Source organism: Sus scrofa, chromosome 5 (genome assembly GCF_054392235.1).
Source record: "Sus scrofa isolate SSC_HxYL_T2T_F1_AM1 chromosome 5, Sscrofa_HxYL_maternal_Yorkshire_Landrace_v2.0, whole genome shotgun sequence".
Classification (NCBI taxonomy): Eukaryota; Metazoa; Chordata; class Mammalia; order Artiodactyla; family Suidae; genus Sus; species Sus scrofa.
Genome location: NC_139387.1, coordinates 81,866,329 through 81,892,574, shown reverse-complemented (window position 1 = coordinate 81,892,574; position 26,246 = coordinate 81,866,329). Strand labels below are relative to the sequence as shown.

Below are 26,246 nucleotides of genomic sequence, written 5' to 3'. Positions count from 1 at the left end.
TTATTGGTAATGTGTGGCCACTGAAGTCTCTATTTAGTTAGTCATCAGCTGATGAATGGACAAAGATTCATTAAACATCTGAATCCAATAAATCTAGTTTTTGCTAAAGGCTTTGTACACATGTTGAGACATACTGTCAGCCAGGCAGTTTAGACTATGTGTTAATCTTCACTTTTGCTTGTACAGAGCCTGAAGGTCAGCCAGAGGTGAGAGCTTAGAGTCTTCTCAGGTTGTCTGAGCATGCATGTGGCCTTACACATGTGCATGGATTTCTGGGTAATGGACATCTTATTCCTCAGCTTTTCCTTTTAAGCTTTTTGGTTAACTTATTGTTTGTCCCAGTGGTTATTCACCACCTCAGGCAGCTTTGATTAAAACATCTGCCAGCAAATGGTTTTGACAAATGACTCCACCTAGAGGCTTTCAGCACTAGGTTACCTTTAGTCAGGTCAAATAAAGATAAGCCTTTGAATGGGGTCTTCCAGGGAACCATGAGACAGGTCCAATAATTACAACGGTTTCAGAATCAGGCTCTGAAAAACCCTCAGCTCTCTTCTGTTCTCTCTGCTACCAAAAATGTGGGCTATTATTTTTCAAGGCTACTGCTGAGACAGGAAGCAGAGGATGGAAACTAATCAAAGGCTTCCAGGAACCCTGAGAACATTTATTCAAGAAAAACAGCTGAATCTCACTTACATATTGCAAAATGATTACCACCACAGCATTAGTTACTAATTCTTAAAAGAGGTGAAGACACCATCTGGCTATTAAGGTGGCTGTAGCAGGAGAAGGGGCCCTCTCAGTCTAGGATTTGGATTTCAGGACTGTGGGACAGCCTGGGATGATCAATCTCTGATGATTTAATTCATACCACCTAAACTTTCAAAAGATTCAGTGTAAACCAGAATGTGATTTTACTAATCATAAAAATACATTCTTCAATAGAAACTGATATGCAGGTTGTAATGCTTTGTCACTGTGCATTATTTTCTAAAAGTCAAATCCAGACAAAGAAATCAAAATAAAAAGAAAAGCCTGCCAGATAAAAATGACATTAGTACAAGGCAAAAGATTACATGACCTTAATCACTATCTTCATCAAATTTACCCCTAAATAGCAAGTAGAATAAAATATGTGACATAATCTGAAACACAGTATTCCTTTTCCCAGGATAGTAGTAGAAACTTTGTGACAAGATTTTCTTCTTTGTTTGCTGCTAAGGCTAAGATCTCTGATAATATAGCCTAACACACAGATAAAACTTGCTTCAATTTAGGTTTTGTTTTTTTTTCCCCTTAAATTACAGTATATTCTAATCATTTTTGAGATAATATACTGCTATCCATTTTTCTTTTTTTCTTTTTGGTTTTGGGTTTTGTTAAAATTCTTAGCCAAGGGAATCTATCACAATACATAGTTTTAATGTTTTCTTAACATTTCTCACTACCTGATGTTATTTTATTTATTTGCATATTATCGTCTCCATCTGAATGGAGACAGAGAACAAGGATTTCCTGAGAAGGAGGACGTTGAATATGTACACTGCTTCTGTAAGTGCCTTGGCCACAGAAAACAATCAATAAATATTTGTTGAATTAATTTACTGATTCTTGTTTTAGGTGAGGGTATTCCATGAGACGAATTTTCTTAATTTCATCAGTGGAACGAAATCCTAGCAATAATTTTGGAGTCTTACTGCCATTGCCTTCTTAACGACTATTTTTGAGACTACAACTTGAATGATTAACAAGCCAGTCCTATCTAGGTCCATCCTTAACGTGGAATAGTATGACTTTTAATGGAATATGAGGAGAGTTTGGTCTCTCTTGGTTATTAGGTCAGGTCCTCCCAGCAGCATCTCCCTACTAATACTCAAAGTCAGCTGATGAGGGACTTTAACTGCATCTACGAAATGTCTTCTCATGTGGCATATAGCAAAAATCTAACAGTGGCCATATCGTCATGGGCGTATCATCAGGACATATTTGGTCTGCAGTGAATGATTGCTTAAAACAGCACAGTCACCCTATAAACAAGTGACTGTATTAGGGTTTTATAATCATTTATACACACTTTAAATTTTCTATCATTTTATAAGTTACAAAGTGCTTGTGCATATTCTGCATCACTTGATTTTCATGACTACCTGTCAGAAAGGCACAGCAGATATGATTCCAACATTACAAGTGAAAAAAACCAAGGCTCAAAGCAGCTAAGAGACTTTCCAAAGCTTTAGAGAAAACTAGTAGTAGAGTCAGGCTTCAACCCAGGGGCTTTTCATTCTATGGTCCAGTCCTCTTTTCTGCTAATTCTGTAGTTTTCAAACTGTTTGGTGAGGTTCCAAGGAACTGTCTCAGGGATTGCTGTAAGAGCTTAGAGTAACACTAAGAAAATAGAGGTAAGTGTTGATATAAGAGATATACTTTTGTCTGTTCTCTATGTTGAGGGTTCTACACAAACTTTAATAACCATTGCACTTCACCATACTGCCTTATTAAAGGTAAAGAATGTTTAAATGTTTTTTTTTTAGTTTAAAAAATGATGTAGATAGCTGTATATAAAAAGCCAAGAGTCCATTTCAGTAAAGTTTTAAGAAGCTGTCATTTCTTGCAGCAGCTGTTGAACCTTTTATAAAGAAAGAAAAAACAAAAAGAACTGCATTAAAAAATTGGTTTGAAATGTACACTAAGAAAAAAAAATACAAACCCCACTTCCTTCACTTTCTAAATAAGAATAAAAGTTAATACCTTCTTAATGTCTGGTCTCTTATTTTTCTTTTCATGCAGACACTGACTGGCAACAGAGTACATAGTTTCAATGGAAGTGGAATCAGTGTCATTCATCTTCTTATCAATATAATCTTCAATTGTTTTTTCCTCATCTTCAATTTCTTCTTTAATATCTAGCTTTAAAACAAATGTTAAAACTTTAAGAGTTTCAAATAAAAATGAAACTAATCAGATAAATTTTTAAAATTTATTTATAAAAAATTCAATTTACATTATAATTAATTTATATTATCAATTATAAATAATATATTTTAATTATTTAATCAACATCACAGTAACATCTTATTTTACCATCTACTTGATAGCCTTATTAAGAATTGCGGACATGTAGGACAAATCCTATTTATTTATTTATGCATACATGCACACATACCTCCTAGAAACTTATATCTTTTGTTTTCTGCTTTTTACATATATGTGACTGAGCTAATTGCTTTCATATACCCATCACAGCAACATTTACTAGGCTGCCCACACAGGTTGCCTGCCTCTTGCTGTGCCCCTAATAATGCAATTCCAACTTCTGAATGCAGACCCCCTTCTTTGTACAGGCGAACTTCTCTATGGGTACTCACATTATTGAATCTAAGAGAAAGAGGGAGGAGGAAAAGGGGGGCAGGGACATGATGAAAAAGTAAAGAATAGGGAGAGAGGTGTGAGACTAGGATGGTATACTGGATTAAGTGATGATCCCCTGCGTTCCCTCCCCCCCAAATGATATGTTCAAGTCCTAATTCCCAGAACCTGTGAATATAGCTTAATTTGGAGAAAAAAGTCTTTGCAGATGCAATTATGTTAAGCATTTTGAGATGAAATCATCCTGGATTACTCAGGTGGGACTTAAATCCAATGACAAGCATTTGTATAAGAGACAGAAAGAATCACAGACATACACCCAGAGGAGAAGACCATGTGATCACAGAGGCAGAAATGGGAGTGATGTGGCTACAAGTCAGGGAATGTCCGTAGCCCCCAGGTGCTGGAAGAGGCAAAGAAATATTCTCCCCTAGAGTCTCCAGAGGCAGCCCTGACAGAATCTTGATTTCGGGCTTCTAGTTTCCAGAACAATGAAAGAATAAAACTTTCAAGTAAAGCCCCGTTTTGTGGTAAATTTTTTCCTCCTTTATTTTTATTTTTTAAATTTAAATTTTATTTTTATGGCCACACCTGTGGTATATGGAAGCTCTGGGGCTAGGAGTCGAATCTGAGCTGCTATGTCACAGCCAAAGCAACGTGGGATCTTGAGGTGATGCTGGATCCTTAACCCACTGATCAAACTTGCATCCTCACAGAGACAACATCAATGTTGGGTTCTTAACCCACTGAGCCACAGTGGGAACTGCTTCTCCTCTATTTTTAATCTACACACTTTCTCTGTATAATCCAATCAACACAAAGCTTTATATATGCTGTACACTAATGGCTCAAAAAACTGTAACTCTGGCCTAAGCTACTGCCTAACCTCAAAGAACCTGTGGGACAGAGGATTTTCTTTGTGGAAGACAAAATTTCACTAAGTACTACTGTAAAATATTGTGAAATATTATGAAAATATTATTCATATTCAATAAATATTACCTGTAGGAATATTGTAATATACAGACATTGTACTTGTAACTTTTCCTAAAAGTATGGCACCAAGCTCTTGAACAAATATCTTATACTTTTTGACTTTGTAATTCTTATTCTAGGGAAAGAATCCAATATATACATGTTGTCTGAATTTGTTACACTGATTTGTCCCATTAGAACACATAAAATAGAACAAAGTCAGTATAGTTATTTAACTAATTCTGAGAAAAAACTTATAAATAGTGGTAGGCATTTCTGTAAGTCTTTTTAAAAATTTTTTTTAAATTTTTTTGTATTTTTAGGGCTGCACCCATGGCATATGGCGGTTACCGGGCTAGGGATCGAATTGGAGCTGTAGCTGCTGGCCTACGCCACCACAGCGATGCAGGATCTGAGCCACATCTGTGACCTACACTATAGCTCACGGCAATGCCGGATCCTTAACCGTTGAGCAAGGCCAGGGATCAAACCTATGTTCCCATGGATGCTAGTCAGATTTGCTGAGCCACGACAGGAACTCCTGTAAGTCTTTAATTTTATAAAGAGACCCTTTAAGTTCTTAAAATGTACTACTTATGGAAAAAAAAAAGCATGACATAATTTTCCCATAGTTTTAGCATTCAGTTAGTCTATTTATATAATTGTCAACAATGCCTAACATAACACACAAGTAAAGTTTTCTATATAACTTCATAAAAAATTCTCCATAATTGAAATGGATAGAGAATTTTATTCGCAATTCTATTCTGATACAAATTTCAAAGGAAGCCATGCTGCTTTTCCTCTCTGAGCTGAAAATGCTGTTAGTAATCACCCTGAAGGTAACAAAATAAAAACATACTAAAGAGACCTCAGAAATCATAAAGCTCTCTTCTGATTTTACCCAAAAGGAAACTAGAACAGAGAAAATATGTGTCTTTTTCAAGCTTCAAAAATACTTCATGGCAGAGCAGAGATTAGAAATATTTGATGCTTTTGCCATATGCCACCATGTAATTGCCAAAGGAAAGATTGCCAATAGAAAATGACATTTCTAGGTGCAAAATTTACCCATATAAATGTAGATTATAAATGCAAAGAGAAAAGAACTGGAGAAGATGAATCTTTCAGTTACCAATAACTGAGGTTCACGGTGTTCATCCACAGCTGGAAGTCCAGTTATTATTTCTAATAGAACCTATGAAAAAAACACATTAATATATGACTCAAGGCAATACATAGAAACTAGAAGGAACTTAGCCCTTGATTATGAAATCTGTTTAACCATTTGCACACACTGCATTCTGTCTTTTAGACATGAAAGCAGAAATATCATGAGCTGGGGTCATTTTTCCCTGCTCTTTTTTTCCCAGACACCTAGGATCCCACCTATCTCCACAAGCATTCTTTTCCACTGGCAACTTATTAAACAACCATCCCCTCTCAACACATGTTCTGAACACTTCTTTTCCTGTCTTGCAGAGGATTTTTCACAAGAATAATTTTCTCTGGCTTGAAGACAAATACTATTTTCTAAACTGCAAGCATATCCTAGAACCCTGAGCCTTAACTTCACAGAACTATGAAGGTAAATATCCGTAAATGAAACACAGGAATAAGAAAGATAAAGAAGCACCCAATTTCTCTAACCACTCCCACCCGCTCCTCACACTATCATAAGTTATTAGCAATAGATCAGAAAATGCCAAAGCATACTTTTAAAATTTGGTCATTTTTAAAACATGACCCTAAAGTTCATTTTTAAAATATGACCCTAAAGTCATAAACTATGACCCTAAAGTATGGTATGGTTTGTTGTATGAACTGATTTAAGTTACATGCTAATTTATGAGGATAGTGTGGCAAAAAATTATTTTTTGCAGTAATTTCAGAAATCAATTTAACAGTTTTTATAACTTTCTCATTTAACTAGAGGTTAAATTGAATAATTTACACCTTTATATAAAAGAGCTAAATAAGACAGCTGTATTCAAAATGTTCTATTTTAATTTCACAATTATAGCCAGAATGATTATTGTTATTAATTATATATATAATATATGATTATACATTAATAACATTAATATATTTTAATAATATATTCTAAATATATTGTTATAAGTATATATTAATGCTATATTCCATCATTATATACATAATATAATACAAGAAAATAATGTATAATATATATGTGGAACTTACCACACCAAAGCTGTAGATGTCAGATTTGGGTGTTATTTCTCCTCGCAAAGCTTCAGGTGCCATATAAGCTGTTGTTCCCACAATTCTGCTAGTCATGACTGTCTGGGCAAACTTCTCAGAAGCCCGTGCAAGCCCAAAGTCAGATATCTTGGCTGTAAAGTCTTCATCTAATAAGATATTTGCACTGAAAAAAAGTTTTTTTCTTTTCAAGCAAATCAAACATTTCCTTAGATAGGTGTATGAATGTATTATTTACAGAGTATCCTATTTCATAATATACAGCATAAAAGTGTGAAATTTATGTAAAGAAACCGGGATTTCAGATTAAAGCTAAAGAGATGTAACTGTCTTCTTTTTTACTTTGTTTCTTGAGGAAAAACTTTAGGAGAATAAAAGTGAAATAAAACTGTCCATGTTAGTGATAGATATTCTTATTATTTCACAAATAATTTATTACAGGGTTACCTCCCTCAAAGAGTCCTAATGGGCCATTCTTAAGACCTTTCCTAAAATTGTTTTTTTTTTTTTTTCTTTTTAGGGCTACACCTATAGCACATGAAAGTTCCCAGGCCAGGAGTTGAATTAGAACTATAGCTGCCAGCCTATATCACAGCCATAGCAATGCTGGATCCAAGCCATGTCTGCAACCTACACCACAGCTCATGCAACGCTGGATCCTTAACCCACTGAGCGAGGCCAGGGATCGAACTTGCATCCTCACGCATCCTAGTCAGGTTCGTTACCATTGAGCCACAACAGGAACTTCCTAAAATTTCTTATTTCATTTAAAAACAAATTTCCAAAGTATCTCAAATATTTATTTATTTCATTTGATGGGGGGGATACTATCTGAAATCTTTTGATGAGGAAAGAAATAGGGCTAAAAGGTCTTAATTCATTTTATGCATTCAACCCATACACTCCTTCTTTCATTTAACAAAACTTTATTGAGGATTCCCAATGTATTATAACCTTTAAGCTTTGTGCTGGGCATGGGGGGAATCTTCAGATCTGATCTGTGACAAAGGTATGTGAATAATTTTTAAAAATCCAGTAAGTATTCCAGAACAGTGATATCAGGCTCAAAGTGCTGGGAGTACAACCATGTGTCTAGAAAAACTGCAGAAAATTCCAAAGAGAAAGTGAAAAGTATGCGTAGTCTTGAAGGATTATTAGAATCTTGATGTTAAATGAGGGAAAGAAAGGCACTGCCGGCAAAGGGAGCAACATGAACAGTATGATGAAAACATTAAAACATAAGATCAATTTGAAGAAACTGGTGTCTATGGAACAGAGAATTGAAACTTTATCCTGTGAGCAACTGGATCCCAGCTCAAGGTTTCGTAGTAGGGAATGATGTTCCCAGACTTGATTTTTAGAGTCATAACCTGGCAGCATAGTCGTGAATGGATGAAAACTGGCACAGACTGGTTAAAGGATAATCAGGAGAGTTTGTAATAAAGCAGGCAAGAGATAATGAGGGTCTAAATAAAGACTGGTGGTGGGGAGAAGGTGCTAATTTTAAGGCATACTCAATAGAACTTTGTAATTTGTATGATATGAGGAATAAGAGTCTTTAGCTTGGGAGATAGGATGTATCTTGACTTCATGAAATTTAGGAAAGAAATACAAGAGGAAAAGTTTGGGTTGGAAAAGAAAAGAGTTTGATTTCTAACATGTTGACTTAGAGGCTGCTGTGGTGCATCTCAGGGGGGTCACTTGGTCTGAAGATACTGAAACTATAGGATTGGAGGCTGATGATACAGACTTGACAATTAGCCACATATAGATAGCAGCTTAAGGCGATATATCACTCAGCAAGAATGTGTAGAATGTGCGTTCCCGTAGTGGCTCAGCAGTCATGAACCCAACTAGGATGCATGAGGATGTGGGCTCAATCCCTGGTCTTGCTCAGTGGGTTAAGGATCCGGGGTTGCCACAAGCTGCAGCATGGGTCTCAGACAGGGCTCAGATCCAGTGTTGCCATGGCTGTGGCATAGGCCTCAGATGCTGCTCTGATTCAACCCCTAGCCTGGGAGCTTCCATATGCCACAGGTGCAGCCATCAAAAGAAAAAAAATAAAAAGCAACTGACATTTTTGACTCATTCCTTCTTGGAAAACTCTCTTTCCTTGTTCTCAGGGATACCACACTCTCTTGGCTCTCAGCTTATGTGCATACTTTTTAGATTCCTTTTTGGACTCGTTCTCTTCTACTTGGCCATTAAGTCTTAACGTTATTCAGGACTAATTCTTGGGAATCTTTCCTAATCTATATCTCTCCTAAAGTGAAGACAATCATATAACAGGTCTTCAGATCTATGCAAGTCATACACATACAGACATCTTCAGCTCAGACTTCATTCAGCTCCAAACATGTATAGCGCACTGTTTAACATCTCCACTTCTACATCTTAAAAGAACCTCTAAGACAAGCTGCAAGAGAACTCACATTTTCCATCCCAACCTGGTCCTCTTTCAGTGCTTTCTACATAGGTGAATCATGCCACAATCATTTCAGAATGCAGTTCTGGAAGCCATAAATGCCAGTGTCACTCCTGACATGTTCCTCTCCTTGAGCCCTCTGCAGCCAAGAATTGGCAAGCCCTGCCGTCTTAATTTCTCAGATCTGTTCATGTCTCTTCACATGAGCTGTCACCATCAAGCCTTCTATGATAGGCTGCAAACTACCCCATCTTATAAACTGTTCTCTACACTCAAGTCAAGGTGATCTTCTCAAAACTTAAATATGATGCCATATTCTTATTGACTTTCAATGGCATCTGATTACACCTATGATAAAATTAAAGTCCTTATCTTGATCTTTTAGGTCCTACAGGGCTTAGCTCCCCGCCTGCTGCTCTAATTGTATCTTATATCATTCACCCCTTCAATTTCTGCACTTCAACAATTTACTTCACTTCCTGTAATTTGCCATGGTCCTATGTTTCCTCTGAACACTGGTCTTACAAATGTGGTTCCTTCTTCCTAGAATTCTCTTTCCCCAGACTCTATAGCTGCCCTCAAATTGTGCCTGTTTATTTCTTGTTCACACTTTGAATCTCTCTTAAACGTCATTTTCTCAGGGAATTCTTCTTTATACTAAGACTACAGACTATACTCTATAAAGTTCTATTATTTTGTTATTATTTGATTGCTGTCAGATGCTACAAATGCTACTTTTGCTAACTATACCACCTATAGTACCTATCATATAGTAGGTGCTCAATTAATATTTGCTAATAAATACATAACAAGGAAGATAACTGAATGCACGCATGGAGGATGAAAGTGATTCAGAAAAGAGTGATGATCCAGAAAATAAGATGGACAATAATTTTGACAAGGCAAAGTGGTCAAGAAGAACAGAATAACACTATTTTAAAAAAATCCAATTAGGATGAATAGTAGAAATAGGTCACTGGGTTGGAAATAAGGTAAGTTACAGACATTCTTAGCGAGAAGCGCGTTCATGGAGTGCTCTGGGTTAAGACGTGCATGTGAATAGTGAATAGATAGAGGAACAGAAAATTCTTCTTTGGTTTCCCAAAAGCTTTATAACAGTAGCATTTACCTTTTAATATCTCTATGAATATGATGGTTTTCATGTAAAAAACTGAGGCCATTAGCTGCACCCTGAGCAATCTTGCATCTCATGTACCAAGAGAGTGGTGGAGTATCATCCTTATGAATTAAGAAACAAACCAATTTTTAAAAAAGAGAGGATTAAAAACATCTATAGAAAATATACAACAGAACATGTTTTCCTAAGCACTACAGAAAGTGATATTCTATTGCTAAGAATTTAGGGTTATCTTTTTTTTAAGTTGTTAAACAACAATCTCTAAATAAGATCAAATAAGGGTTAGCATTTCTTATTTAACAATAAAAATATAGGCGTTCCCGCTGTAGCACAGCAGAGGCAAATCTGACTAGTAACCATGAGGTTGTGGGTTTGATCCCTGGCCTTGCTCAGTGTGTTAAAGATCCAGCGTTGCCGTGAGCTGTGCTGTAGGCTGCAGACGTGGCTCGGATTCTGCGTGGCTGTGGCTGTGGCATAGGCTGGCAGCTGTAGCTCCAATTAGACCCCTAGCCTGGGAACCTCCATATGGCACAGGTGCGGCCCTAAAAGGCAAACAACAACAACAATAAAAATATATAAAAGCATCTGTAAAGTCTAGCTTTGAGTGATAATTTTACATTTTAGATTATCACCTGATAGAGTGGCAATTCCAACTGCTTACGGGTCAACTGTATAGTTTTCACAGACCATGAAAAATATTAAGATTAATACAGTTTAAATGATCCTGTCACAAAGTAAACAGCAGTATTCCAACCCAGGAACAGAAAGCCAAACAATCTTATGAACAAACATCTTACCAAGCAAGACAGTCGGTCTAGCAGTGAACCATTGGACATGTAAACATATACTAAGCAGAGGTCATCTCCATCACTTGAGAAACCAAGTAGTTCTACTAAGTTTTCATGCTGACACCTGTGACAAACAATTTTCCACTAAAGTTATTATGATACATACAAATATTTAGCTGCAGGTCGGAAGTTATTCATTTAGAGCTTCACCAGGAAAAAAAGAGCAAGAAATAATTATATGCTATATATCATTATAATATGATACATATGTTTCTAATATATTTACATGCTTCCTATAACTGCTTATACTTTTCAGCAAACAGTTTTACTTTCAATCAATATTGATCAACATTAGAAGCAAAACCTCTCTTGATTTTATAGTAAAAGCTCAATAATTCATATCATTGGTACTTGCAATAGTTTGGTTAAGAACTAGGCTAATGTTTAACCTTTGTTTCACGTAATTTTCAATGCTGGCACAAACAAGATTTCAAGAAGTTTGTTGAAACCCTTTTAAGACTTCTCCAACACATCCAAAGCACTGACTTAACAGATATTTGATTTTTAATCACATCAAATTTACACATTTCTAATCATTAATCATATCTGGTTATTGATAACCTAGTTTGAGTTTCTTTATATACTTGAAGGTAAGAAAACTAAAGAGAGCTGAAGTATACCAGAACTGCAGGCATCTGTGGTATAGTAGAAAGAAAATTGGGCTTAAAGTCCAGCTCTGCCGTCTCCTGGAAGTGTAACTTTTCACAAGGCCTTACCGAGCCTCGGTAATTTTATCTGGTAAATGTGGAAAATAATACCTATTATGTAACATGGATGCTGTGAGAATTTAATAAAATACATATGAGAGCCTACAACTATTTCATGAAATGTAAATTAAGAGTAAGTGCCCCATTTTCCACCAAACTGGCAAATTTGAAAAATGAATGGATAACATTTATTTGCTGAGTTTACACCATTATACAAGACACTGCAGAGTGACTGACCTGCTTGGTTTTATTTAATCCTTACCACAACGTAATGAAGTAAGTACTTCATTATTAAAATCATTATCCCGTTTTATAGATGAAAAAACTAATGACTAGACAATTAAGAAACTTGACCAAGGTCATTCTGCTAATAGGTTCTGAGATTGGTACTTATTAAAAAGTAGTAGTACTACTTAATGGTGTTGAGGTAGCAGTGAAGTTTGAAATTGTAATACTTTGCTGGAAGAAGGATAAATTATCATAACTTATCTACAAAGCCATTTAGACAAATGCTTAGAAAGAATATAAAAAGTTCATGCATTCAGAACCAGTAATTCTTCTCCTAGGACTGTATTCTGATTAAATAAACAGATTTGCATTTAAGGATTTATATACAAAAAGATTTCAGGGTGCTTTAATTTGTAATACTGAAAATTAAAAACAAACCTAGAAGAGTAATGATTAAATAAAATATAATCCTTACATAACACTAGAATATTGTACAATAAATTTAAGTGTCTTAAAAATTCATTTTTAATGACATGGTAAAATGCTACACATTCATGAAGCAATTATATCAAAATATCAGCAGTTGTTATCTCTGAGTGACATATTTAAGAAATGATTTTTATTATTTAAAAAATATTTTCCTGTATGTCCCAGATTATCTATTTTGAAGTAGTTACTTTTAGGATCGGAAGGTGGGGCAGGGGTGAGGAGAATAAATCCTAAATAGAAGAGTTTTTTTTTCAGAAAGAGTTATTTTTACTGTGAATGAGTAACTTCCAGTCTATTCTTCCTTGAGGTTAAGCAACTACAATTGGTAATTTACAGCAATAGGTAGAATGAATATAAAATGGTAACTACCATTAAGGATTTAGATCAAAAGTTCAAATTCTGGAGTCAGACAGATCTGGATTTGGAACCTGCATATTTATTGTTTATATGGCCTTGGGCAAGTTATTTAACATTTCTAAACCTCAATGGGAAGAAAAATTGTGTGTGTGTGTGTGTGTTTATAGTGATTGTTATGAGGATTTAATGAGACAATGCACATAAAATACATTGCATAGTTTCTGGTCTATTGCACATCTTCAACTATTAATCACTATAATTATTAGAATACATTTCCTAATTTTTTTCTCTTTCGCCTCCTGACGATGTCCAACAATTTTCAAACATACCGAGTCAATGCCTTCTAAACATTCTTGCATAGAACACTTCTCTGGTGTGTGGTGTTAACTTATATCTAAGGAATATTTGGTATGTTCTCTATATCTATATATCTATTGTACCTACAATTTATCCTTTGTGAATTTGGGGAGCGGAAGGCATGATGATGGAAGACAGCTGAAATTCCATGTAACTTTGCCATGATTTAGAATAATGAGTGCTGTTTAATGTATACACATATGGCTATATGTAGTCATAGAACTGTAGAGTCAAAGTTCTTTCAGGTCCTCTAATGTAAACCCTTTATTTTGATTTACATATTTGAAACTATCACTAGTTCATGGCACACTCTGGGCAAGAAACAGGCCCCTTACCCCTTGTCCTGCTCTTTTCCACTGTAGCACACTGCCATATGAACTTACTTTGCCAGTACTTTTATTTCTTGATCAAACTGTTGTTTCAGTTCTTCAGTACTAATGTCAACCACCTGAAAAAATAACATACAATATAATACCTACAATAACCTCAAGGCTCGTAAAGCTAGAAGGGTGCAAGAGATCCTCTGGCTAGTCCTGCCTTCTTTAAAACAGGAAGGAATCATCCTTTCTATTTTATAGAACTGAGAACTAGAAATAATAGTGAGTTGCTTAAATATTAGTGATGGCTGGTTAGTGGAAGGAAGAAAACCTTATAAACCATGTAACTACATAAACAGCATGGAGTCATTGTGAGAACAAAATGAAATAATAGAGACGTCACTGCAAAAACTTCTAAAACAATTCAGCGTAACAGAAAGCAGAATCAAATTTGAAGGCAAAAAGGATGACTCCCTTTGTTGTACAGCAGAAATTATCACAACCTTGTAAATCAACTATACGTCAACAAAACTTAAAAAAAAGAAAAACAAGACCTGCAAAAGTATTTGCAATATGCATGACAAAGGGTAACTATCTTCATCATATAAATGTGTACTGTATTGACATTTTTAGAATACAATAAAGATTTAAATATAACAAATAAATAAGTAAATAGTAAACCCTCTGAAAGAGATGGGAACAAAGTACATAGACAAGAATTTTTTTTTGATGTTTTTATTGCATATTTTCTAATTTTTATTTTTTAAAAAAATGTATTGAAGTATAATTGATTTATACTGTTGTGTTAATTTCTGCTGTACAGCAAAGTGATTGTCATACATATGTATTTTCTTTTTCATATTCTTTTCCATGTGGTTTATTTCGGGATATTGAATATAGTTCCCTGTGCTATACAGTAGGACCTTGTTGTTCACCCATCCTATATAGAGTAGTTTGCATCTGCTAATATCAAACTCTCAATCCTTCCCTACCTCTTCACACCGCCCCCACACCTTGGTATAACTGCAAGTCTGTTCTCTATGTCTTGAGTCTGTTTCTGTTTTGTAGATAAATTCATTTGAGTCATCTTTTAGATTCCATGTATAGGTAATACCATATGGAATCTGTCTTTTTCTGACCTAATTCACTTAGTATGATAATCTCTAGGTCTATCCATGTTGCTGCGAATAAACTTTATTTTTAAATGAGAAAAGTAATACAAGAAAGTTATTTTTATAAAATTCTCTTAGAATTTTACCATTTTTACCTCGATTCTCAACTTTGTTTTGTGAATCATATGTATAATTGGAGATTATACATAAGATCACATTTATGTATAAGTACATTTTTGCAGGGATGGAGTCCATAACTTTCAACAAAATTTTAAATGTGAAAAACCACCAGCTTAGGAGTTCCCATTGTGGCCTAGTGAATTACGAACTAGACAAAGTGTCCATGAGGATGAGGGTTCTATCCCTGGCCTCACTCAGGGGGTTAAGGATCCAGCATTGCAGCAAGCTACAGCCTAGGTCGCAGATGCAGCTTGGACCTGATGGCTTTTGTTGTGGCGTAGGCCTACAGTTGCAGCCCTGATTTGACTCCTAGCCCGGGAACTTCCATATGCCACAGACATGGGCCTGAAAAAGAAAAGAAAAAAAAAAAAAGAAATACTAGAATGATGTTTATTTAAAGAGAATATACCCAGAAACAATACATCTCCTAAAGATTAATTTAAAATTTATTATACAGCACACCAGGAAGCAACTCTTCCTTTAACTCTTTCTCTTCCTGAAAATATAACTTACTGCTGCAAGCTTCTTCACTGCAACAGCCCTGTTGTTCACGTAGCCTTTATACACAACTCCAAATCCTCCCTCTCCCATCTTGTTACCACCAATAGAAACGGGTCGCTCATCAAAGTTATTTGTAACATCCTTCAATTCACAGAACGCAAAACTGTGAAAACCTGTAATGTCAATAGAATAAGGAAAAAAGGACTTTAATAAAAAAGAAACTGGTTTTAGTAACTTCAGTAGTTCCTCAATTTGGGTATTTCATACATATGCAAATATTTACAACTTTGGATTAGGTTTTTACCCTCTGGAGGAGGGTAAAAACATTTTTTAAATACAAAGTTTAAGCTTTGAGAATTCTGTTTGGTGGTCCTCCAGTTCATTCTTTCCTTTATAAAACAATCTTTTAAGTTAGGTAAGCATTACTCATGGTTTCACAGCTTCTGTGGTTGTCTGTACATACTACTGCCTCTCCTCACTGACAACATTAATACAATGAAATGGTTCTTAATAAATCAGAAGGAAAAAGACCACAAAAGAGCTATTGCCAGAGTGTACAAATAAAAGGAAGGATTTATTTTAAAGCAGTGATGGTCTTAAAGACAAACCCACCAGTGGAAAGCACTGCAAATGTTACTTACGTGTATCACTAACTTCTAAACTTTTACTTTCTGGACTTGAAGAGTCTGGTGGCATAGAGTTGTGTTCAGGATTCTGACAGGGCATCACAGATGTCCTGTTTGAACCGTAGAGAGGCATCTGTTTCTGCTCAACTGTTACAGTGACTTTAGAAGGCAGTGTGTTAATGGGTTTGGGAACAGCATCTGACAAATGAAATAAGATACAAGTTGTCTTTTCATAAGAAAAAATGTTTGTGAATAAGTTAAACTAGGAACTGAGTTCAAGTAATATCATTCCAGTTTCTACATACTAGCCTCATATTTTCAGAGCATGACCTAAGAAGCTATCTAGTAAGAATTTATAAATTTTGATAAGGATGGGTAAGACAGTGTTTCCAAAAAGTGGTCCATGAGCCACTTACATCAGAAGCACTGACGTACTTGTTTAAAAACATAAACCTTGAGCCTAATTTAAGAATTCTAAAAACGAGGTCTGAAGGAGCGCCTAGGAAGCTACATGTTGATCAAGAATTTCAGGTGATTCTTATGTCCTTGGAAGGATAAGAACCACTGGTATAAATGGTATCAAAGGGAAAAAAGTAGCTTATGAGGAAGGCAATGCAAGGAATCCATGATCACAGAGTTCTATCAAGGTGGAAGTTAAAGATGAAAAATAAAAAGAACTTTTTTTTTTGGTCCTTGTAAACTTCCTATTGGCACAAGACTATCTGACTTAAATGGTGAGATCAGACTCAATTCTGGAGCCTCCATTTCTCAGCAGCAAGTCTGCAGTACTTCACATCTGGGTTACTTGTTAAAAAGGTGGGAAGAATTGAAAGAGTGCAAAGGAGTCTTAAACGTGAAGTTAATTTACTATGGGAAAAAGTAAGAGAAGAAATGTTCCTATTTTTGCCACTTATCTTTCCACTCTAATGATTGATCCCCTAGATACACTCAGTTTACCTGGAAGCAAAAGACTTGCAGGGGCAAAAAACTCATTTTGGACCAAGAGATCCACAAGATCACCAACTGTGCAATTTGTGGTGCCCCAGTCAAACAGTAATTCACAAGTGGGACTTTTTCCAGTTTGAAGTAATGCTTCGAATCTCCTTAAGGCAAGTAACAAAGAAACAAGGTTAGTATTTAAAAAGAGTTAACTTTTTTTTTTTTTTTTGTCTTTTTAAGTCTGCACCCGTGGCATATGGAGGTTCCCAGGCTAGGGGTCTAATCGGAGCTGTAGCGGCCGGCCTACGCCAGAGCCACAGCAACGCCAGATCTGAACCTTGTCTGCGGCCTACACCACAGCTCAAGGCAACGCTGGATCCTTAACCCGCTGAGTGAGGCCAGGGATTGAACTTGCAACCTCATGGTTCCTAGTCGGATTCGTTAATCACTGAGCCATGACGGAAACTCCAAAAAAGAGTTAACATTTAAACAGGAATCATTCTCCCTGCCCCTGTCTGTCTGTGCAGCTGCTTTTGCGTGTAGGCCAGATGCCTTGTACAACACCTCCCAGTGTAAAGTTGTCTAACTACTTTCTCGTGATGAAATTTAGGTTAAAATTTTTTGGTAAGAACCCTACATAGAGGACAATGTATCCTTGGCACTGCCTCGCATCCAGAGGCACACAAAGGCAGTGTGTACCATTACTGACATCCCACGTACTTGGTTACGGAGGGGTTACTTCAGCTTTTTCTCTCTACAAAAGTACCTTTTCCCTTTGCGATTCATAAACAACCTGTGGATAGTACTTTGAAATCTTTGTATATCTTGTTCATGAACACCCTTTTACCTATGGTTTTAGCACTCATTGGTGAGCCCTTGTGAATCAGTTACTCACTGGTAGTTGTAAATTGGTAACTTTTTAGTTTTATCATTCTCTTAATGGTTATTCACTGCCATTATTCCATAAAGAAGAGTCTTGTCTCCTTGCTACCACTCCCTTACCTATGCTCTAAAAGTTTTTAACAGTTAATATCAACAAGTTGTCTAGAAAAATAGTTTTCAAGGTTTAAACTTAAGCTAAGAAAGGATTTTTCAGTACTATGTTCGATCATTTCCTGCCTAAGACTTAAGAAGTCTACTCACAGATGTGTATGTGTATAAGCAACTTTAAAATGTTAATTTGAAGAATTCCCAAAATATACGGTCAAAGTACATTAGAGACGCACAGACGTTACTAGAGATTCCTATAATATTCTTATGTTATTTCAATGTGGAAATGACGGGTGTGAGGCAGAGTGAACTGTCTGCTTGCCAGACAGAGAACTAGTATAAAAGTTAGAGTCTTGATTCTCATCCCCAAAACTTATTTGCAAGATCACAATATTGGCCTAGCTAATATACTGAAGAATGAAGTAAAAATTGCAAAAAAAAATTTTTTTTAAATTAAAAAGGGGAGATATATTTATTACCATTATGTCCCCTGGAGAGAGGTTTATTTTCTGAACTGCAACATTAGACAGCATTTGTACCCATTAATCATTCTAGATTGTGATGTAAGAATTTAAAGAGAAAAAGAATTTTATAGGTTACCTTATATGAAACTGGTTGTATCTGTCATCACCAGATGGTTTTTTAATAGCTACTGCTAACTTCTTCCATCCTTCTTGAGGATCAATAAAATCTGACAACTTCCTAATTAGTCCAACATTGAGGCAGCGCACATATGTTGAAGCTGTTATGGGTTTGTTCATCTTTTGTTCCTAAAATATGGAAAATTCTCATTAAAATTTTGTAGTAGCTTTAGCGATGACATCTGTAAGCTTATATATGTCACACTTTGCTCTAATATATGAAATGTTGGCAACTGGTCACACCATAATAAAGGAATACTCAGAAACCAATCACTTGATATTTTAGCCTTTTTTCATCTCTAAATACCAATATAAAAAATTGATTTTTTCTTTGACATTTTCCAACTAAAACTTACATTAAGTTGCAAGTTTACTTTTTTTTCCAGAAAAATTCCTGTAAATATATTCAGGAATCAAACTATTATATGCAGAATGGATAAGCAACAAAATCCCACTGTACGTATAGTACACAAACTATTCAATATCCTGTAATAAACTATCATGGAAAAGCGCATGAAAAAGAATGCATAAATACGAATAACTGAATCACAGTGCCATATAGCAGAAATTGACACAACATTGTAAATCAACTGTATAACTAAAACAAATTTAAAAAATTTATTTTTCAATTTAAAATATTTTTCTCAACCAGTATTTATTTACTACTAAACATTCATGCAACATTCAGTGATAGATGTAAAAAAAAGTGCTGACATAATTTGAATGGCAGTAAAAAAATATGGTCTATCCACCAGCGTTTCACATAACACATTCTTCCTTGACTTTGCCACAATTTTTGAGCCCATCAGACCTGCCTGATCATTCACTCCCTACTGAGGTGAATCCTGTGGTTCAGGGCTTTACTACTCTCTGGACAGAAACTCTATTTCTTCAGACCCCTTTTTTTTTCCTGTTCCTCCACCCTGGAGAGCTGTAGCCAGGGATAAATCACACAATTTTACTTGTACACCAGAGATGCTGAACACAGCTTTGGAGAACTAAGCAACCCAGCAGACTGGTGTGAATACAAATTTAGGGGACCCCTTTCAATTGTGCCTTCAAAACTGCCATTAAGCTTCCTACCTGTCTTTGCTCATGGTCTTTAGTGATTATTATTTCACATTTAGCTCTCCCCACATGGCTTTATTTGATCTCCCATGCTAAGCAGGTGATGATTTTTCCTTCTAATTAATCAAAACAAATAAATTTAGATATTCTTGTCATTGACTCTCCTGCTCCCCTACCGATTTTTATTTTTAAAATGCAATCTAATTAATTTGAAGAGTAATGCAGAGATTCATAGGGTACAAAATTCAGAAGCTATAAAAGAGTAAGAAGCAGAAGTCTCCCTGTGTCTTACACCTCTGTATAAGCATCTCTTCTCGTTTGCCTTCTTTGACCATCATCTCTTGGTAGGTCCATCTACTTTCAACCTACTTATCGTTCTCCACTGCACAATGTATTTGTAATCATATATTTATTTGTTTAATTGTTTACTAATGGTCTCCCCCATTAGACTATAAGCTCTAAGAGTTCAAGGACTATGCTCATTTTATTTACTAATATATAACTAATTACTAGCATATTATAGATACTGGTGTAGTTAGGTGTTAGGAATGAATGAACAAATTTCTTGCCCAGTACCATGCCAGGTGATTTACATATTTCATTTAATCCTCACAGTGACTAAGGCAGTTTTAGCATCTTTATTTCACAAAGTGAAAGAGCCTGGTCTTGAACCCAGACCTGGCTCCAAAATTCATGCCATATGTCCCCATTTTTCTAACTCAATGCTTTGTTCCTGTCATTCTCATTTCTAGAAAGACTAATTAATTCCTTTTATTTATCCATGCATTCAATAAACATATACGCCAGGCTTTGCACTCGGTGATGAGTGCATTGCAGAGAAGAGAACCTCTTTGTGTTCTCAGTCTAACAAGGGATACACACAATTACAATGAGTGTAAATGTTACAAGAAGTGTGAGCAGAGTGTTAATGGGGCGGGGAGATGGGGCATCAATGGAAGCGCTCTGAGGGAGGTATGTCAAGACAGACTTGGAGGGGGTGGGAGGGTGGGAAGATAAGTGAAAAGGAGTGAGAATAACTCTGAAAGGAAATTGCAAGCAGCAGGAATAGCAAGGGAAAGCATTGGTTAGGCTAAAGCAAGGTTTTTTTTTGTTTGTTTGTTTGTTTGTTTGTTTTTAACAGCTGGGTCATGACACTGGGGAGGTAGGCAAGGGCCAAGTCGTCATGTTCCTCATATGCTATAACAAAGAGTTTCAAGTTGATACCAAAAGTTACAAGGGAGCCACTTCAGGATTTTAAGGACAGGTGTATGTGAACTTACTTTGTTAAATGTATTCCTCTGGATAAGAAAAATTGAAGGATTGTATATTGAGGCAAAGAGATCAGTTGAAAAACTTTACAATAATATAGAAATGAAAGCCTGAAGAGAGTCTACCATCAGGCAATGGAGAAGAAAATGCTTCAAAGATTTAGGAGGCCAAATGAAAATAATTTCAGAATGTTAGAAGCAAAGGAGCCTGAAGAAAACAAAGAAGCTGATTCCTAGCTTTTTCTCCCTTGGGTAATTACATAGATGAGAGAGGAAAGAATGTGTTCAGTTCTGGTCATGTTAAATGTGAAAAATTTACCTCTGGCACCATCTAAAGGAGTTGGTACTAAGTAGTAGATATTTGGTCTGGAGCTTAGGAGAGAGGTTTAGGTAAAGAATCTTCATTAGGTTCATTCTCATATATTCATTTTTGAATAGTTGGTTGGAGCAACAGGTAAATAAGAGTCTACCTATTAGGAATATACAGAACATGTAGCAATGAAAAGAAAAAAAGAAACTTTTAAAAAAGTACTGACAAATTATGGAGGTTAAGAAGAGAACTAGGACAGTGGCATATCAGAGATTTCTAGAATGGGCAACAGGTTGGTATAAAAGACAAGGAGAGGTCAAATAAATACTGACGAGTGTGTTAAATCTGGAAACCAGAAGGCCATTGGGGAACTTAAGAACAATTTTAGTGGCATAAATGCACTTTCCAAGAAGCCTGACCTAGAAGGGAGGAAGGAAGGAAGGAAGGGAAGGAAGAAGGAAGGTAGCAACTTTCAGACTAGGTCTCAATACTCCTTACACTCTTTAAAAATTACTATGGACTCCAAAGAGCTTTTGTTTATATTGATTGTATTACCAATATTTACCACATTAGAAACTGACACTGAGGAATTTAAAAATTATTTACTAATTTAAAATAATGTACTATATGTTAGCATACATAATATTTAATAAGATAACGGTATTTCCCCCTAAAAAATGAGTGACATTATTTTACAGTTTTGCAAATCTCTTTAATTTCCAACTTAATAGAAGACAGTCTGATTCTAGTATCTGTTTCTGTGTTCAATCTGCTGCAGTATATTACTTTGGATGACATATATGAAGACAATCCAGGTGCACATAGCTATACAGTTGGAAAGCAAGGAGTATATTAAGAGTCATTTTACAAAGTAGGACATATTCTTCTTTGATTCCATACTAAAACTTGATAAGTGATAATTCCCTGAAAGTTCACTGCAATGTGGAATCTGAAACTGTATCAGTGAACTTTGTCACATTAAAATCCACTGCCCTCAGCATGAATCTTTACCCCTATGTGATTGTGACCTTATGAATCCCTTGAAAGAAACTCAGGGATCCCAACCACCTCCTGAGAACTGCCAGTTTAAGGTTTAAGACTTAAGCTTGGTTGAAGATACAAAAGGGAGAGTGAATAGAGCATCGGTAAAAGGGTCAAACTTGAATAAAAGAAAGTCTGTTCTCAGTGTAGAAAGGGGGAAGCAGAGGTTTAGATATAGACAAATTTGAAGGGAGAGGAATAATTCCCATACAGAGGAGGTCATCTAGGACTAGGTTAAAAATTGCCCGAGCACCCCTGGTAAATGACTACTTGCTATTCTTTGAAGTTTAACACAAAAGGCACTACAGCTTTCCCTGATATTCATCTCTTTTGCTTCAAATTGTCCTTCTTCTATTATAACAATTGCATTTTATTATTTAATGTGTCTGCCTTCTCTCCTAGATGACGTGCTCTTCTGGGCAGGGATTCAACCAAATTCAACTTCAGCAGCTACTCAGAATATTTATGTTGAATGGGAGAAAGGATGATTTTATTTTTTTAAATTAAGAATTTATATCTGCCTGGGAGTTCCCCTTGTGGCTTAGTGGTAATGAGCCTGACTAGTATCCATCAGGACATGGGTTTGATCCCTGGCCTCGCTCAGTGGGTTAAGGATGCTGCGTTGCCATGAACTGTGGTCTAGGTTGCAGACACAGCTCGAATCCTGAATTGCTGTGGCTGTGGCATAGGCAGGCAGCTGCAGCTCTGATTTGACTCCTAGCCTGGGAACTTCCATATGCTGCGGGTGCAGACTTAAAAAAAGACAAAAAAAAAAATCATATCTGCTTATTATTTTTGCAGTTGCTACATTCATAGTAATTTTTCTTATGTATTCATATTTCTCTCCACTGTAGGAAGTACAATGTGATTGACAAATTTAGTAAATCTAGAATTGCTTAGTAATTCTGAATGCTTGAGCTAAAATACTCAGAGGATACTGAGGATAAACTCTGTTTATCTAAAGACTAATGGACAAATTCCACCCAGATTTCTAGCAGAGGTGATAGTATAGGAATGCCAAAAAAGGAAGGTACAAGCCTGGAAGTTGTAAATCTCAGAATGTAAAATGTTACTTTAAACATACATTCATCTATCACCACCAACACACATTTGGAAGAACATACACCAACATACTAACCGTGGTTCTCTCTTGATGGTGATTTATATGGTTGTTTTGTTTTCAATTGCTTTTCTGCATTTTCTATACTGAAAATAAAATATTTGTGCAGAAAAAATTAAGAAGTGCCACCTCTTTCAAAGTGTTCAAGATTTTACTTGAGTGCACTTAGGAGTAATAGAACTGGAGCTGGATATATGACTGACAAATAAATACAAAAATATATCATGACTGTTTTCTCATATCATTCATTAATTCTCATGTTAAAGAAAAACGATTGACATTTTCATAGAAGACAACTCAGCCAAGAATATGATGTAAGGTGATAACTGAGAAATAATACTAAAACCAGTGCCTGCGGGTGGAACTCAATGCCCTCTCACCCATATGTATATTTTCAAACGAAGTACTGGGCTCAAAGTATGAATTTAAAACATTCTTGTCAAACAAGTTAATAAAATTCTAAGACTGTGCTTCATTAGCACTCTGATCAGAAGAAGAGAGTGTAGAAGAGTGGAGAGAAGATGGACTTTGAGGTTGCCTGGGTCAAGGTCCTATTGTGACCTGGGCCAACTGTGACCTGGGTCAATAACTCACTTTCTCTGGACCTTGGTTTCTTCATCTGAGAAACAGAGAGGTCATACCTAAGAGTTACGCTAAGATTTAAAATCAACAAATGCCTAAGGCATTTGATAATCCTATTGATAATAAGTTATCAAAGAAAATATATAGTGATGATTATTTTATGGCAGAAGTTATTCTTATGCCACATTAAAAAAAAAAAAAGAAATGTGCAGAGGTGTATTTAAGCCCAGTTTTTACAATAGTGGGGAAGGGCAACTGAAAGAGTGGAACTAAGAGATCTGAGTACATCACTAAGCTTTTCATGGTGAGAGTCTTATGTTATTAAGCACAGTATCTTTAATATGTTTATAACCTTCCTAAAATACATCATTTGCTCCCATGCTTTCTTAAACAAAATATTCTAGATAATCATTTATCTATATTTTTGGACAACACAACATCGTCATTATGAACAAAAGCTGGTGATATTTTCTAGATCTAATAAATTATATAGGCTGCCCTCTCAAATGGGGATATGTACAGGTATTCCATATATAAAACTTAACATACTATTCTCAAACACTGATTTAACTCAAAGGTTAAATAATTTAAAACATTTTGGATATTTTTTTAAAAACCAAAATATTCATTTAACAAATATGTACTGAATCTACTTTGCATTAGAGATAAAGCGTTAGGAAAATGAGAAAAAAAATTAATGAAATTCAGGGAGCTTATATTCTAATAGAGGAAGACAGGCAATAAGCATTTGTTCTGTAGTACATTAGATGGTGCCAAATGGAATGGAAAAAAAAAAAAAAAACAACTGAGAAGTGGTTTTAATTTTAAGTAGAGCAGTCAGAGTTGGCTCCAAGAAGAAGGAGCCCTTTGATGAAAGGTTTGAAGGAATGAGAAAGCTAGCCACTGGTATATCTGTGGGAAAGGTTTCCAGGCAAAAGGAACAGTTAAATGCAAAAGGTCTGGAATGGGTCCACTAGGAAACAGCAAGGAGACAGACCAGAGAAGAGGGAGCAGAAAAGTAGAACAGATGAGAGAGGTAATGGGGCCAGATCTGCTAGGGCCCTATAGCCTTTGTATTGACTTTACCTTCTCAGTGAGATGAGAAGACAGTGTAGGTTTTGAGAATAGGAGAAACATGCTCTATGCTCATGTCTTAAAAAGACAATAGGGGTTGCTGAAGAGAATAAAGGATATTAAAGGCAGAGAAGCAGGAAGAGACCAAGTAGTAGAATACAGCCAGGTGGGAGATGCTGGCGGCTTGGATCCCAGTGGTAACAAAGACGGTAGAAGTCTTAGAATGCTGGCTATTTCCTAAGGTAGAGCACAAGGAATCCTCAGTCCTTATGTGAAACTTAGAAAGAGGCACCAAGGTTTCTGCCCTGAACGAACTTCCTGACTTTTACTGAGCTGGAGAACACTGTGGAAGGGTCAAGTTTAGCCTGGAAGTTCAGGGGCGCTGTTTGGACAGTTAAAAAGCAAACTTCAAATGATTGTTGAGCATGCAAACAAGAAAAGACAAGAAATCTGAACTTTCTGACGGATCTCTTCAAGGATTACTCCCAGAAAGGGAAAAGGCAAATTTGAATACTCTCTGCTCTTGGGGCTCCCTGGGCAGATACGCTTTTTAAGCACCAAGAAAACCATTTGGTCCCATTCTAAACGGCTAACATGCTTTTTCGAGGTCTGCTTTCATCCCTTCGTTCCGTCTCTCGTTTCCAGGCTGTCGGTACACTTTTCCCATCTGATAAGGTACTTACAACCTCGCTGCAACTTTCTAATTTCCTGGAAGCCTGAGAAACAAGCTAGTTAGAATCTTGTTGGGGTTCGGACTGCATCTCCGCTGAGCGCTGGTCTTACTTCCTGGTTCTCCGGAAAAGAGTTTTCATTCCGTAATCGGGTTCTCGGAACACACGGCCCGAGAACTGAGAAACTGAGGTGAGCTCCAAAGGAAGCACCGAGGGTCGCCTCTCCACGCCCCACGCTCCTCCTCAGGTACCGCTAGCTTTCTGATCCCCTGGGACCCACCAAGTCTTTATCCCGGAAAAAGTGCTGCGCACGCAACCTACTTCCTCCTCTAACTTTTCTCACTTGGGCTGAAGATAAGAATGGTGATTTTTTTTTTTTTTTCCTTCTGAAACGGGTCCCTGACAACCTTGGGGCAGAGGAACAGAGGCCAGGGCGCGCACCTTGGACATCCCGCGGAGGAGGTGGCGCGCTCGGCGGGAACGCCTTACCTGCCCAAGCGCGGGGTGCCGGGGGCGGGCGGAGCGCCTCGGGGCTGAGCCAGCTGTCCGGGAACCCCGGCTCTAGGATGGGCCGGGGCGGGCCCAACACGTCAGGCCCCGCCCAGGACCGCCCCCATTCCGCTCCCTTCCTTCCTTTTTGTGCTTCCAGGCGGCTCCACAGCAGGTCTCTTGCGAGGCGCTTCTTTAAGTGGAGCC

The 26,246-nt window shown here is 36.6% G+C and overlaps 2 protein-coding genes across 11 annotated transcripts in view; one reads left to right on the top strand and one right to left on the bottom strand.

Annotated features, from left to right (window-relative positions):
* Positions 1 to 643: 643 nt before the first annotated feature.
* IRAK4 (interleukin 1 receptor associated kinase 4) lies at positions 644 to 26,113 on the bottom strand. 10 transcript variants are annotated; one of them, XM_085024369.1, is made up of 13 exons: positions 25,563 to 26,113; positions 23,242 to 23,309; positions 18,376 to 18,545; positions 16,804 to 16,949; positions 15,862 to 16,044; positions 15,233 to 15,393; positions 13,494 to 13,558; positions 10,922 to 11,036; positions 10,116 to 10,225; positions 6,544 to 6,727; positions 5,477 to 5,539; positions 2,749 to 2,907; positions 644 to 2,626 (listed from the first exon to the last, which is right to left on the bottom strand). In XM_085024369.1, exons 3-13 carry the CDS (start codon positions 18,534 to 18,536, stop codon positions 2,591 to 2,593), a joined length of 1,383 nt encoding a protein of 460 aa, XP_084880495.1. In that variant the 5' UTR covers positions 18,537 to 18,545; positions 23,242 to 23,309; positions 25,563 to 26,113; the 3' UTR covers positions 644 to 2,590. The 10 variants fall into 10 exon arrangements, with proteins under 10 accessions (XP_084880495.1, XP_084880493.1, XP_084880494.1 ...); XM_085024367.1 differs by having other exon boundaries at positions 26,040 to 26,113; XM_085024368.1 differs by lacking the exon at positions 23,242 to 23,309.
* The window catches only part of PUS7L (pseudouridine synthase 7 like), a 32,718-nt gene continuing 31,275 nt past the window's right edge, over positions 24,804 to 26,246 (top strand). The window contains exon 1 of the mRNA XM_013997955.3: positions 24,804 to 25,797. The gene's annotated coding sequence lies outside the window, so the exon portion shown is untranslated. The remainder of the gene's footprint in view (positions 25,798 to 26,246) is intronic.

What these genes read in the sequence shown, in the direction of transcription:
- IRAK4 (XM_085024365.1), bottom strand. An exon ending in TAGACCGACTGTCTTGCTTG is followed by an intron (nt 10,226 to 10,921) that starts GTAAGATGTTTG and finishes TTAATTCATAAG; the next exon opens with GATGATACTCCACCACTCTC. An exon ending in AGAGACCAGACATTAAGAAG is followed by an intron (nt 2,627 to 2,748) that starts GTATTAACTTTT and finishes TCTTTATAAAAG; the next exon opens with GTTCAACAGCTGCTGCAAGA.